Source organism: Globicephala melas, chromosome 20 (assembly GCF_963455315.2).
Source record: "Globicephala melas chromosome 20, mGloMel1.2, whole genome shotgun sequence".
Lineage (NCBI taxonomy): Eukaryota > Metazoa > Chordata > Mammalia > Artiodactyla > Delphinidae > Globicephala > Globicephala melas.
In genome coordinates, this window is record NC_083333.1 from 42,974,823 (window position 1) to 42,988,568 (window position 13,746).

Genomic DNA, 13,746 nt, shown 5'->3' on the forward strand with positions numbered 1-13,746 from the left:
CTGCGTTGGCAGGCGGATTCTTAACCACTGCACCACCAGGGAAGTCCCTGACCTAGATTTTTTTTAATAAGGAGAGCAGGAGTTACCTCATAATTACTCATTGTGTTATTCATTGATAACACAAATTGGCTTTAAGGGCAACAGTAGGTTCCCTTATAGCGGTGTAGGTGTTTACTAAATAAAAGGCATTGTATCCCTCTTGAGGCCTATTATGGCAGAAGAGAGAACCAGAATTAACATATTAAGTGACAAAGTGGGAAAGGCCAGCTGAGAGGGGGGAAATTACAATGAAGTAAAGCAGATTCACGAAGGGACCTGAGGATCCTGGTATTCTTTGTGGAAGTAAGCAGGGTAATTTAAAGGAAAGGTATTGGACCAGATAGGATACCTGCACAAATATTGAACAAACTCTTTGTTCTAGAAGAACTCATGTGAGAGAGGTTCTCAGATTTTGTCAGAGACTAAGTGGTACAGTGATTAAGAGTGTCTGCCTTCTTTTGGTTATAGTTAGAGAGTTTTGCACTGGCTGATTATACAAAGAAGATGAGCCACTTCACCTTTTGTGTTTTCTAAAGATGAATATGGTTTTTGAATTATGGTTGGCCAAAGTCCTAAAGACCTAGGCAAGAGTGCCTCCTTGTCAATAAGCCACACTTGGAAAACCCAGAATGAGAACACATATTCATTAGATTTTTTTGATAAATGGGCTTCCTATAAAAATTTGACCAGGATCTCAAAAGGAATATCTTTAAAAAGATTTTTTTAAACAATTAATTTTTTTTTCATAGTTAATATGTACACATGATGCCAAGTTCAAAAGATATGCAGTACTAAGTAAGCCTGCTAAGTAAGGCCTCTCCAGCCTTCCAGCTCTCCTGCCTGGAGACAAAGTTGTCAGGTTTGTATGTATCCTTCCTCAGATTGTTCTATGCATTTACAGACATATATGTGTATATACGTTCATGTGTGTTTGTCTGTATATCTACAGATATCTAAGAATATATGGATATGTGTGTCTATATTTCTATATATACATATGTAATGTGTGTGTGCTCATAAATGATAGCATCCTGTGTTCTGAAATTTTTTTTACTTAAGTCAAAATTATATCCTAATTGGTTTTTAAAAAGTGACATTTAAAATCCAATTTATAGGTCTATCTTGTTATGAACTTTGTAGGTATATATTGTCATGAGTAACCTTTTATAGTCAAAGTGAATATTGTTAGTAGTTTTGAGTATAAGATTTTTCTTGTTACAGTTTTATACATGCTATGGTTATATTCAAATTTTGCTTCTGTTTATTTGATTACTAAAATACATACTTAACACATGCATGCTTATTCCCAAATAGGTATGTTTATATCCATAGATTTGAAAATGCCAATTACAGTTAATTTTTTTCTGAAATGTAGCACTCCATGATAAGTAATTTGTCATAACCAGATACTATGCTAAGCACTTTGCATAGAGTATATTATATAATCTTCAAATAACTAAGGAGTAGGTAATGATTTTAATTTTACAAGTATGACAATGAAGGCTCAGAGAGTTGAATAACCATATATGCCTGATTATAAGATTCCTACTCTCCCATTTAAAATATTTTTTAAAAAGCTTTTTCATCAAGGTTAAGTTTGGTTAAGTTTAATTTTATTGTTTATACATGATGTAGGAAAGTGTCTACTTATAATGCTCAGTTTACATGTATACATTTTAAATTATAAATATGTTAATATAAACTGTTATTGATACATTAGTATTAAATTAATATGAACATTAATTTAGAAATATTACCTTTTCTTCTCTACTTCAATGAAGTATATTTATTCAGACTTCTCATATGTATTTTAGTATTAATGGCTTTCCACACTTTGAACAATCTAATTGTTCCAGAGCAAATATTATCTTCTAAGGTATTTGAGATAGATCCCTTTTTGAATCACTGTATTATGTTCTAATTGGAAAATTTCTCTCTAGCCATAAATCCCCATTCATATAACATTAGTAAAGGTTTTTTTTAAAAATATTTATTTATTTATTTGGTTGCACTGGCTCTTAGTTGTGGCAGGCAGTCTCCTTACTTGTGACATGCATGTTGGGATCTAGTTCCCTGACCAGGGATCAAACCCAGGCCCCCAGCATTGGGAGCGTGGAGTCTTATCCACCTGCGCCAACTTATTCCCTGCACCACCAGGGAAGTCCCAGGGTTTTTTTATTAATGTATTTTGTATGGATGGTATTGATGATCTCTATGATATAATCACTTAGTCTGTTGCTTTTTAAAGTGGTCTATTTGTGCTGCTAATATTTACTAAACCTACTATGGTCCAGAAACCATTCTAGCATTGGAGGTAGAATTGTGGACAAAACCAAGAATCAACATTCCAGATACATATATTCAATCTGGAAAGAAAGACAGTAACAAATATGTGGTGTAAAGTAGTGATAAGTACTCAGAAATCACATAAGAGGATATAGAGTGAAGATTGTTGTTTAAGGTGATAGAACAGATTTCTAAAGAAGTGATTTGAGCAGAGACCTGAATGACACAAAATGTGTAGGTAACTGGATAAAGAATTTTCCATGAAGTTGCAGAAACTCTGAGGTTGGAGAATGCTTACAGTCTTTGAGGAACAACAGTGAGGCACTAGCAGCAAAATATGAGTTCTAGTCATTGCTCCATATCTTCAATGACATTTTGTTATGTTTCATGTGTACAACATTATATTTCTACTTCTGTATACCATACAGTGTGCTCACCACCAAAAATTTCATTTCTGTTCATCACTATACAGTTGATCTCCTTTACCCATTTTGCCCTCTCCTGGGCACCCTCCACCCCCAGTAACCACTACTGTGTTCTCTGTATCTGCATGTTTGTTTTTGTTTGATTTAGTTTGTTCATTTATTTTGCTTTTTTAAAATTAATTTTGTTTTATATTCCACATATCAGTAATATCATATGGTATTTGTCTTTCTCTGACTTATTTTACTTAGCATAATAACCTCAAGGTTCATCCATGTTGTGGCAGATGGCAAGATTTCATCTTTTTATGGCTGAGTAATATTCCATTGTGTATATATCCCACATCTTTATCCATTTATCTGTTGATGGGGGCTTAGGTTGTTTCCATATCTTGGCTATTGTAAATGAGGTTGTGATGAACATAGGGGTGCATATATCTTTTTGAATTAGTGTTTTCTTATTCTTTGGATAAATACCCAGAAGTGGGATAGCTGGATCGTATGGTAATTCTATCCATTCATTCATTCATTCATTCATTCATTTATTTATGGCTGTGTTGGGACTTCACTGCTGCACACGGGCTTTCTCTAGTTGTGGTGAGTGGGGGCTACTCTGTGTTGCGGTGCGTGGGCTTCTCATTGCAGTGGCTTCTCTAGTTGCAGAGCTCAGTAGTTGTGGCACTCGGGCTCAGTAGTTGTGGCACACAGGCTCAGTTGCTCTGCGGCAGGTGGGATCTTCCCAGACCGGGGCTCAAACCCGTGTCCCCTGCATTGGCAGATGGATTCTTAAACCACTGTGCCACCAGGGGGAAGTCCCGGTAATTCTATTCTTAAATTTTTGAGGAATCTCCATACTGTCTTCCATAGTGGCTACACCAGTTCACGTTCCCACCAACAGTTTATGAGAGTTCCCTTTTCCCCAGATCCTTGCCAACACTTGTTATTTCTTGTCTTTTTGATAATAGCCAGTCTAACAGGCATGAGGGGATATCTCATTGTGGTTTTGATTTGCATTTCCCTAAAAATTAGTGATGTTAAACATCTTTTCATGTGCCTGTTGGCCATTTATATGTCTTCTTTGGAAAAAATGTCTATTTAGCTCCTCTGTCCATTTTAAAATCAGGGTTTTTTTTGTTGTTGGTTGTATGTGTTGTTTATATATTTTGGAGATTAACCCCTTTTCAAATACATCATTTGCAAATATCTTCTCCCATTTGGTAGGTTGTCTTTTTGTTTTATTGATGGTTTCCTTTGCTGTGCAGAAGCCTTTTAGTTTGATGTAATCCCATTTGTTTATTTTTGCTTTTGTTTCCCTTGCCAGAGGAAGCATATCTAGAAAGACATTGTATTGGTAAGACCAATGTGGAAGATTCTGCCCGTGTTTGGCCTCTCCCATTGCGGAGCACAGGCTCCAGACATGCAGGCTCAAAGGCCATGGCTCACGGGCCCAGCCGCTCCGCGGCATGTGGGATCTTCCCGGACCGGGGCACGAACCCGTGTCCCCTGCATTGGCAGGCAGACTCTCAACCACTGCGCCACCAGGGAAGCCCTGGGGTTGTCTGTCTTTTTACTGAGTTGTAGAAGTTTTTATGTGTATTCTGGATACAAGTGTTTTGCCATATATAGAAAGTAAAATATTTTCTCCTGGTCTGTGGTTTGCCTGTGCATTTTCTTAATAGTGTCTTTTGATAATTACAAGTTAAAAAAAATTTTTTTACATATATATATTCTTTTCCATTATGGTTTATCACAGGATATTGAATATAGTTCCCTGTGCTGTACAGTATGATATTAACGAAATTTGATCTATCAATTTTTTAATTTTATGGTGAGTGCTTTTTTTGGTCCTCTCCAAGAAATAATTGCCCATCTTAAGCAGACTTAGCTTTTCATTCTGAATATTTGGACTCTGTTAGAGGCTTAGATCTCACTGATTACTCTAGCTGCTGTGTGAAGACAAGATTATAAGGCAGCAAAAGTGGAAACAGACCAGTTAACAATTTATTGACCGGGGACATATTAATACGTCTTTTGTTAGCCGATACAATTAACATCACCGTGAGACATTGTTAGAGCTTAAAATTGATCAAGGGTTCATTATACAACTTACGATTGTCGTTATCATTCACATTTTGCTCCATTAGGTTTTTGTTCCACCTTGTGTATATTATAAATGCAAGTTTATTACCATAAAGTTTTCAAAAATGATGCATTGTGAAATTTTGAGTGAAGAATATTTCAGTGAATTTTATCCAGATACTTTCACTGACTGTCTGAGCGACGTATATACTAGTGTTTCAGAAGATGATAGTTCTTCAGAACATAGTTCTGATTCAGACGAATGTGAATATTAGACCAACAAAAAGACAAAACACCTCAGTGATTGATTCTGATATGGAAAGTGAAAATGAAACCCATGATGCTGGAGAATGATCCTTTTCTTCGGCAGAAGAGTGGGTTGAAGACAACATTTCACAAAAATTAGAAGACTTTACAGGTGTGTCAGGTGTAACTTTTTTTTTAAATAAATAAATTTACTTATTTATTTATATTTTGGGCTGCGTTGGGTCTTTGTTGCTGTGTGCAGGCTTTCTCTGGTTGCAGCGAGCAGGGGCAACTGTTCATTGCTGTGTGCGGGCTTCTCATTGCAGTGGCTTCTCTTGTTGCGGAGCATGGGCTATAGGCGTGCAGCCTTCAGTAGTTGTGGCATGTGGGCTCAGTAGTTACACGAGCTCTAGAGCACAGGCTCAGTAGTTGTGGCACACGGGCTTAGTTGCTCTGCGGCATGTGGGACCTTCCCGGACCAGGGCTTGAACTCGTGTCCCCTGCATTGGCATACGGATTCTTAACCACTGTGCCACCAGGAAAGCCCAGGTTTAACTATTGAATGTAATAACCCGCAAAATGTTAGTGAAATAACAATTTTTGGTAACGACTTTTTTGAGTTGGTCACGTCTCAAACAAACTTGTATCATCAGCAGAATGAAAAATCATATAAAAAGTATGATGAGGCTTTAAAATGTTCTGATGTAACCAATAGTGACATGAAGAAGTTTCTTGGATTAATAACTTTGATGGGACAAATAAGAAAGTCACACTGGAAGGAACATTGGTCGACTGATACCTTACTTGAAACACCTATCTTTCCAAAGATTATGACGAGAAGAAGGTTCCAACAAATAATGACATTTCTTCACTTTAATGATAACTCAGGAACTCCACTTCCTACAGACAGAATTTCAAAAGTTAAACCTCTTTTGGTTTATTTTCTACCAAAAATGTTTAATAAGTTTTAAAAAGATTTATCTATTTATTTATTTATTTATTTATCTATTATCTATCTATTTATGCGGGCTGCGCCGGGTCTTAGTTGCGGCATGCAAACTCTCGGTTGCAGCATGCATGTGGGATTTAGTTCCCCAACCAGGGATCGAACCTGGGCCCCCTGGATTTGGAGCATAGAGTCTTACCCAGTGGACCACCAAGGAAATCCCTCTACCAAAATTTCAATCAATCTATATAACCAGACAAGAGCTGTCACTTGTGGAGGCAGTGATAAAGTAGAGAGGATGACTCAGATTCAAAACCTGTAACCCCAGAAAACTTACAAAATACAGAATTTTGGTCAGGATGGTTGGTGAAAGTGAAACTGGATATATGTGCAACCTTGAGATTTACATGGATGAAGGAAAGAAACTATAAGAAACAATATTATCGGTCCTACAACGTTATCTTGGTTCGTGGCACCATATTTACCAAGACGGTTATTACAACAGTGTGTCCACATCTGAAATATTGTTGAAAATAAAACCAGAGTCTGTGGGACTATAAGAGAGAATCGTGATCTACCAAACCAATTAAAGGAGAAATCTGAATATCTGCAGAGGGGAGAAATGACATTCTTACGGAAGGGAGAAGTGACTCTTCTTATATGGAAAGACAAGAGACTGGTCCCCATGGTGACAACTATTCATGACGCATCCATAGCCTCTCCATAGCATGGATCCATAACATCTACAGGAAGGAAGACAGGACTGGCCATCAGATAACTAAGCCCACTTACATACTAGAGCAGCTGTCCCCAACCTTTTTAGCACCAGGGACTGGTTTTGTGGAAGACAGTTTTTCCACGGATGGCGGGGGGATGGTTTAGGTGGTAATGCGAGCGATGGGGAGCGGCAGATGAAGCTTTGCTTGCTCTCCTGCCGCTCACCTAACTGCTCTGCGGCCCAGTTCCTGACAGGCCACGGACCACTACCGGTCCGTGGCCTGGGGGTTGGGGACCCCTGTATTAGAGTATAATAAATATATGAAAGGAGTTGATCAGTCTGATCAATATCTGGCAAACTTCAGTATCTTCCAGAAAATTTGAAAATGGTATAAGAAAGTAAGTTTCTATTTGAGTAATTGAGGTTTATTCAGTGCATTTAAAATTTTACTGTAACCTTAATGCATAGAATAAAATGACTTACAAGCAATTTTTCTTAGCAGTAGCTAGAGAATGGGTAACTGGACATTCTGGTAAGTGTAGTGGTAGTCCCGAACCTGGTCCTTCTTGTGGTGTTTCGCAAAGATCCACCTTGTCGACTCTCAGGTAAAATAAAAGAGTATATGCTAGAGGAAATAATATACACAGGACTAAAAAAAAAATGCTGCCAGAAAGCGTAGTGTGCTCTTAGGGGAAAGCGTAGTGAAACACGGTATATTTGTGACAGATGTTCTGTTCCCCTGCACAGAGGTGCCTGCTGTACTGCATATCACACTCTAACAAAATATTAGAATGCTTTAGTAAGACATGTACAAAGTTTCAAATAAGTACATTACGTGCAAAAAAAGTTGTTGGTATTTACTCAAACTTGGGTGTTTCAATATTCCCTTACGTAACAAATTGCCGGCCACAGTTTCTGCAAAAATCCCCTGGTCAGCAATGTTAAGAGGCTATTGTAGTGGTCGAGGAGAGAAAATAATGGTACTCTGGACTGGGCTGTAGTGGTGGAGACACTGAAAAGTCTGGGATTAAGGGTGTTGAATTTGCTTGTTGGATGTATGATATAAGAGACAGACAGACATGGAGGGGAGGCAGTTAGGATCATTTCGTATTTTTGACTTGAGCCACTGGATAAATGGTGGTGCCATATGCAAAATATACAAAACTACAACTGACTGAGGTTATTTCAAACTCTAATGTACATTTGCCAAGTAGTATGTTGTCCAATATAAAGTAATTGGAAGAGTATCCCATAATACAGTAGACATTTAAAGAATTCAAATATATGGCTACTCCCTTTTTACTAAGAGAATTTTACTCCTTTTTTGGTACACATGTATAGTTGATATGTACATTTGGAAGCATATTTTGTAGAATGTAACCTAACAATAGACAGTGCTTGATTATTTCAATTTAAAAACTGCTATTCTTTTGTTTTTCTAGCTTCATTTCTTACCATTTTGAAGCTTTTTTGTGCATCTATAAAAACAAGTTAGCTTTAGTAAACTTTTATGGAGATGGTCTTTGATCATAGTACCTCAGAGGTATCATAATCCTACTTCATATATTAGTTAGAAAGGTACATTCTTAAGCCTTGAAGTGCTTCTTAGCTTCCCTATAGGCAAAGTAAGATTCTATTCTTGGGAATCAAGTTAGAGCAAATCTCAGATTTTTGCCAGCAAAAGTCATTGTTTCAGTAGAGATTTCATTAATATTGTATATATATACCAAGTCTTGAGTTTCTGTTCAAATTTAGGAGCTAGCTTATGATAGCAGAAAGAATTTTGGCAACAGGAATAGGAAGAGAACTGAGTTCTAGTCCAACTCTGTGACCTTAGGTGAATCATTAACTTTATATGCCTCATTTTCTTCATCTGTAAAATGAGGAATAATTGATTAAAGTTCTTTTAAAAACTGAAATTATAGTTTCTTATTGGTTTTGTAAAGATTTTGGCTTTATAAAGACATGTTTGAACCATCGTATTAGAAACATTGGAGGGATTTCCCTTGTGGTCCAGTGCGTAAGACTCCATGCTCTCAGTGCAGGGGCCCCGGGTTTGATCCCTGGTCAGGGAACTAGATCCCGCATGCATGCCACAACTAAGAGTCTGCATGCTGCAACTAAAAGTTTGCATGCTGCAACTAAGAAGTCCACATGCCACAACTAAGAATCTGCATGCCGCAACTAAGAATTCCGTACGCGGCAACTAAGATTCCGCACGCCTTAACTAAAAGATCCTGCATGCCGCAACTAAGACCCAGCGCAACCTAAATAAATAAATAAATATTTAAAAAAAAAAGAAACATTGGAAATTTAATCTTTGGCTGACTCATTTGAAAAAAAAAGTGAATTGTGGGCATCTTGCCTGGTTCATAGAATGTTACTAAATTTGAATCACTGTTACCCATATCAAACTTAAACCTGTGGCTGGTAAGGCTACCTCTCTTTTAATAATAGCTTATTGAGATATAATTCACACACCATACAGTTCAATTCAGTGGTTTTTAATATATTCACAGAGTTGTGCAATCATCGTCAGAATCAATTAGAGCATTTTCTTCCCCTTTTTTTTAAAAAAAATTTATTTATTTATTTGGCTGCATCGGGTCTTAATTGCGGCATGTGGGCTCTTCGTTGCGGCATGCGAGCTTCTCTCTAGTTGTGGCACGGGGGCTTCTCTCTAGCTGTGGTGTGCAGGCTCCAGAGTGCATGTGCTCTGCAGTTGTGGTGCGTGGACTCTGTATTTTGCGGCATGCAGGCTCTCTAGTTGAGGTGCACTGGCTCAGCGGTTTCAGTGCGCGGGCTTAGTTGCCCCGCGGCATGTGGGATCTTAGTTCCCGACCAGGGATTGAACCTGCGTCCCTGCATTGGAAGGTGGATTCTCAACCACTGGACCACCAGGGTAGTCCCTTAGAACATTTTCATCATCGCAAAAAGAAAGTACCCATGAGCAGTCACTTCCCATTTCTGCATGACCTTCCAGCCCTAGGCAACGGCTAGTCTACTTTCTGTCTCTATGGATTTGCCTAATCTGGACATTTCATATAAACATGTGGCCTTTTGTGTCTGGTTTCTTTCACTCAGCATAATATTTTCAAGGCATATCCATTTTGTAGCATATATCAGCGCTTCGTTTCTTTTTGTTGTAGCATAATATTCCATTGTATATCACGTTTTTTCTGTCCATCAATTGTTGGACATTTGGGTTGTTCCTACTTTTTGGCTACTAAGATCTCATTTGTGTATAAATTTTTGTATGGACATATGTATTCATTTCTCTTGGATATATACCTAAGAGTGGGATTTCTGGGTTATATGATAACTCTGTATTTAATCTTTTGAGGAACTGCCAGACTGTTTCCCATAGCATTTGTTTTTGTTTGTTTTTTTGGCTGCACAGGGTCTTTGTCGCTGCACTTGGGCTTTCTCTAGTTGCAGCGAGTGGGAACTACTCTTCATTGCAGTGTGCGGACTTCTCCTTGCGGTGGCTTCTCTTGTTGTGGAGCACCACGGGCTCTAGGCCCGCGGGCTCCGTAGTTGTGGCTCACGGGCTTAGTTGCTCCGTGGCACGTGGGATCTTCCCGGACCAGGGATCAAACCCCGTGTCCCCTGCATTGACAGGTGGATTCTTAACCACTGTGCCACCAGGGAAGTCCATCCCATAGCATTTGGCAACATTTTTACATTCCTATCAGCAATGTATGAGGGTTCCAAATTCTATACATCCTCCCTTAAACCTTATTATTGTCTATCTTTTTGGTTATAGTCATCCTAGTAGGTGTTAAGTGGTATCTCATTGTGGGGTTTTTTTTTTTTTCCCCATTGTGGTTTTGATTTGCATTTCCCTGATGGTTAAAGATGTTGAACATCTTTTCAAGTGCTTATTAAGGCTGCCTCTTTGGGCAGTTTTTCTTTCGGAATGGGGATATGATGTGGTTGGGAGTTGATCTACTTAGCTCTTTTCCTAAAGTGTCAACTAAGCATTCTGAAGTATCAGTTAAATAAGCAGACTCTTCTCACTCCTGGTAGGGAATAAATCAAAGTCTAAATTTAATCCACACACCTGTTTTCACCTTCCTTATTTCTGTAAAATGTAACAAAGAATTTCACTGGAAATATGATTTATATCTTGTTGGAATTGTTACCTATGTTTGGGTGGGGGACAGAACTTTTACTGATGTATCTTTAACACTGAAATCTTAGCAATCTGCTCAGTATTTCAAATGTTCATGAGTAAGACTGCAACGTATAAAGCAGTATCATAGTCACACAAAGATGAGAATGAAGCGTGTCTGGGAATCTGGTAGAAAACCTTTTCATATTTATAGCAGCCCTATTTCCCTTATATCATAAAAGTTTTGTGAATTAATGTAGGATGTGTAATTGTTTCTAAGGAGCATATTTAACTTAGGTTACATAGCCTAAAATAGGTTACTTTGAAATGATACTCTTGTTAATAGAAACTTAATTTATTAAATTAAGAATATTTAGTTTTAGTAGAGATTTTGCTCTTGAAAATGTTAATTGCTGCCATCTGGATTTGATCTTATCAGTCCAGTCAGATTTGTGAAGTAATTTTTTTTTTCCATTCCAGAAATACATGCTACAGGATTTAACTATCAGAATGAAGATGAAAAAGTCACCTTGTCTTTTCCTAGTACTCTCCAACCAGGTAGGAGAAATGGCTTTTGTAAAATCCTGTTATGAATAGTGACATCTTCTTCCAGAAAAATTTATCATATGCCCTTTTTTTTTTTTAACTCATTGTTTTAAGGAGATTAAGTATTAAGACAGAGCTTTAGACAGAGTCAGGTGCACTTCAACTTTTGGGCCACCAGAAAAAATAAAAAAACATAGAACATAATGCATTGTTTTCACCTTTTCGGTTTTTAAAAAATATATCTACCTAGCTCCATCTTCTACTAATTGAATCCAAATCTCTGAGATGAATGTCCCACAGATGATTCTGAGATACAACCAGAGATTAGGGAGCTATTATGCTAGTGAGGGCATGGATGAAAAGATTCGTTGGTATGTTACTATATGTTCTATATAAAAGCACAAAGAAACTAGATGTTCTGAGCTTAATATAATGGAAGAAATCATATACAAATCAATTGGTAAAGCACTAAGACTTCGAGTAGTGAGCAAATGAAAAGCCACAGATAATTTGTATGCAAGAAAATGCAAATAAATAATAAACATGTGAAAAGATATTTGCCCTCCTAGTAATGAGCAATATTAAAACAACAGCTACTGATATGTCAGTTTTTGCCTGTCATATAAGCTGAAGTAAAAAAACGATTCTCAATGATGTGACTGCCTCATATTACTGGTAAGAATGTAAATCCATGTAATTTATTTGGAAAGCGGTCTGGCAGTATGTATTAAGAGCCTAAACGTGTTCATGTCTTTGACCCAGCAATTCTGGTAATAGGAATATATCCTAAAGAAAAATCATAAATACAGGAGACACTTTATGCCTAGAAATGTCTATTGAGACGTTACCTAAGGTAGTAAAAAATTAGAATTAATACATTTGTCCAACACTAAGGGAATAATTAAGCTAATTATGACATACATGTATGGTGGAATATATATAGCAATTAAAAGTGAGGTTTGTGAATTCTTAACACTCTAAAGTACTTATTATAATGTAAAATTGAAAAGCAGAATACAAAATTACATATACAAGGTGGATGAATCAGATCTCTAAAATGGTACAAATGAAATTATATGTCTGGTTGTTGACATAATTGACGATTTTTCTTCTTATTCATACCTTTCTCTGGTTTCCATAATTTTTATATTGAGAATATATTCCCTTAATATAAAAGTATTTTAAGAAAAATTTTAAATTGGAGAAATTTTGTCTTTTATTTTGATACTCTTAAAGACCTTTCATTTTGTCTTTTTCTAAGATTATTTTTGTGTGAAATTATTATAAAAACAAATGCTTGCCATGAACATGTATTAAAAGATACTGAAGAATATAACCTGAAAATTGAGATTCCCTCTCTCTGACCCCTTCTACTTCCATTGTCTACTAATCCTTCCAGAAATATTCTATTTCTTTCTAGAAATATTCCATAAGTGTGTATGTACCTTTTAACCCACAGATGGGATCACAAATGTCAGTGGCTTGCAACAAATATTTCTTGTTTACACATGGCCCTGAGGACTGCTGATCATCTGCAGCCATATTGCCAACTTTACTGAGCACCACTAAGCTCACAAGTCTGCTCATTCTAGGCTCTGTAGTGAGTAGCTACTATCTGCAGCATGCTGTTCTCTTACATGGCAGAAGGCAGAAGCTCAGAGATGGGGACAGAGCCAAACCACAAAGACACATTTAAAACTTCTGCGTGGATGGTGATGTCCATTCACATTTCATTGGCCAAAGCAAATAGCATGGCCAAGCGCAAAGTCACAACAATTACCAGACATTTGATAAAACTTCTAATATGAAACATAAAGCAAAAAGCAAAACAATAAGTATAATAGAAATATAGGAACTTGGAAGAAACAAAGACAAATGAAAAGAAAGCCTCAAAAAACCCAAACAGATTAATATCCTTAGAAGTATTATTAATATTACATTCATTAAATAAGGACAGTATGGAATAGAGTAAGAAAACTTTTGGAAATTATAATACATTAGAAGTAAAAAACCAAAATAAGTTGTAGAAGATGAAATAGAGGCATCTTCCAATTAGGAAAATTGGAAGACCAATCTAGCAGGACTGGACGTCCATCTAGTGAAAGAGAGGACAGAGAAGATGGTAAGGGGAAATGATGAAAGACACAAAACATGAACATTTCTCTGAACGGATGGGGCATGAGCCTTAGGTTTGAAAAAAATACACTACTGAGAGGGACTGACTCAAATGTAAAAAGTCTCACATCAGAGGAAATTTTAGAACTTTCAGGGGTAAAGTGAGACTCTCAAAGAGTTTCTACCCGAGGTGAGGGACTTGGGAGGAAGGAAGGAAGACTGACAGATTGCCTTC

The 13,746-nt window shown here is 37.2% G+C and overlaps 1 protein-coding gene across 2 annotated transcripts in view; it reads left to right on the forward strand.

The window, feature by feature from the left end:
* Positions 1-13,746, forward strand: part of NPEPPS (aminopeptidase puromycin sensitive) — a 97,641-nt gene that overhangs the window by 44,895 nt on the left and 39,000 nt on the right. For both annotated transcript variants that reach the window (XM_030840080.2, XM_030840083.2), the window contains one exon: positions 11,331-11,408. In XM_030840080.2, coding sequence (XP_030695940.1) covers positions 11,331-11,408 — 78 coding nt within the window. The remainder of the gene's footprint in view (positions 1-11,330; positions 11,409-13,746) is intronic.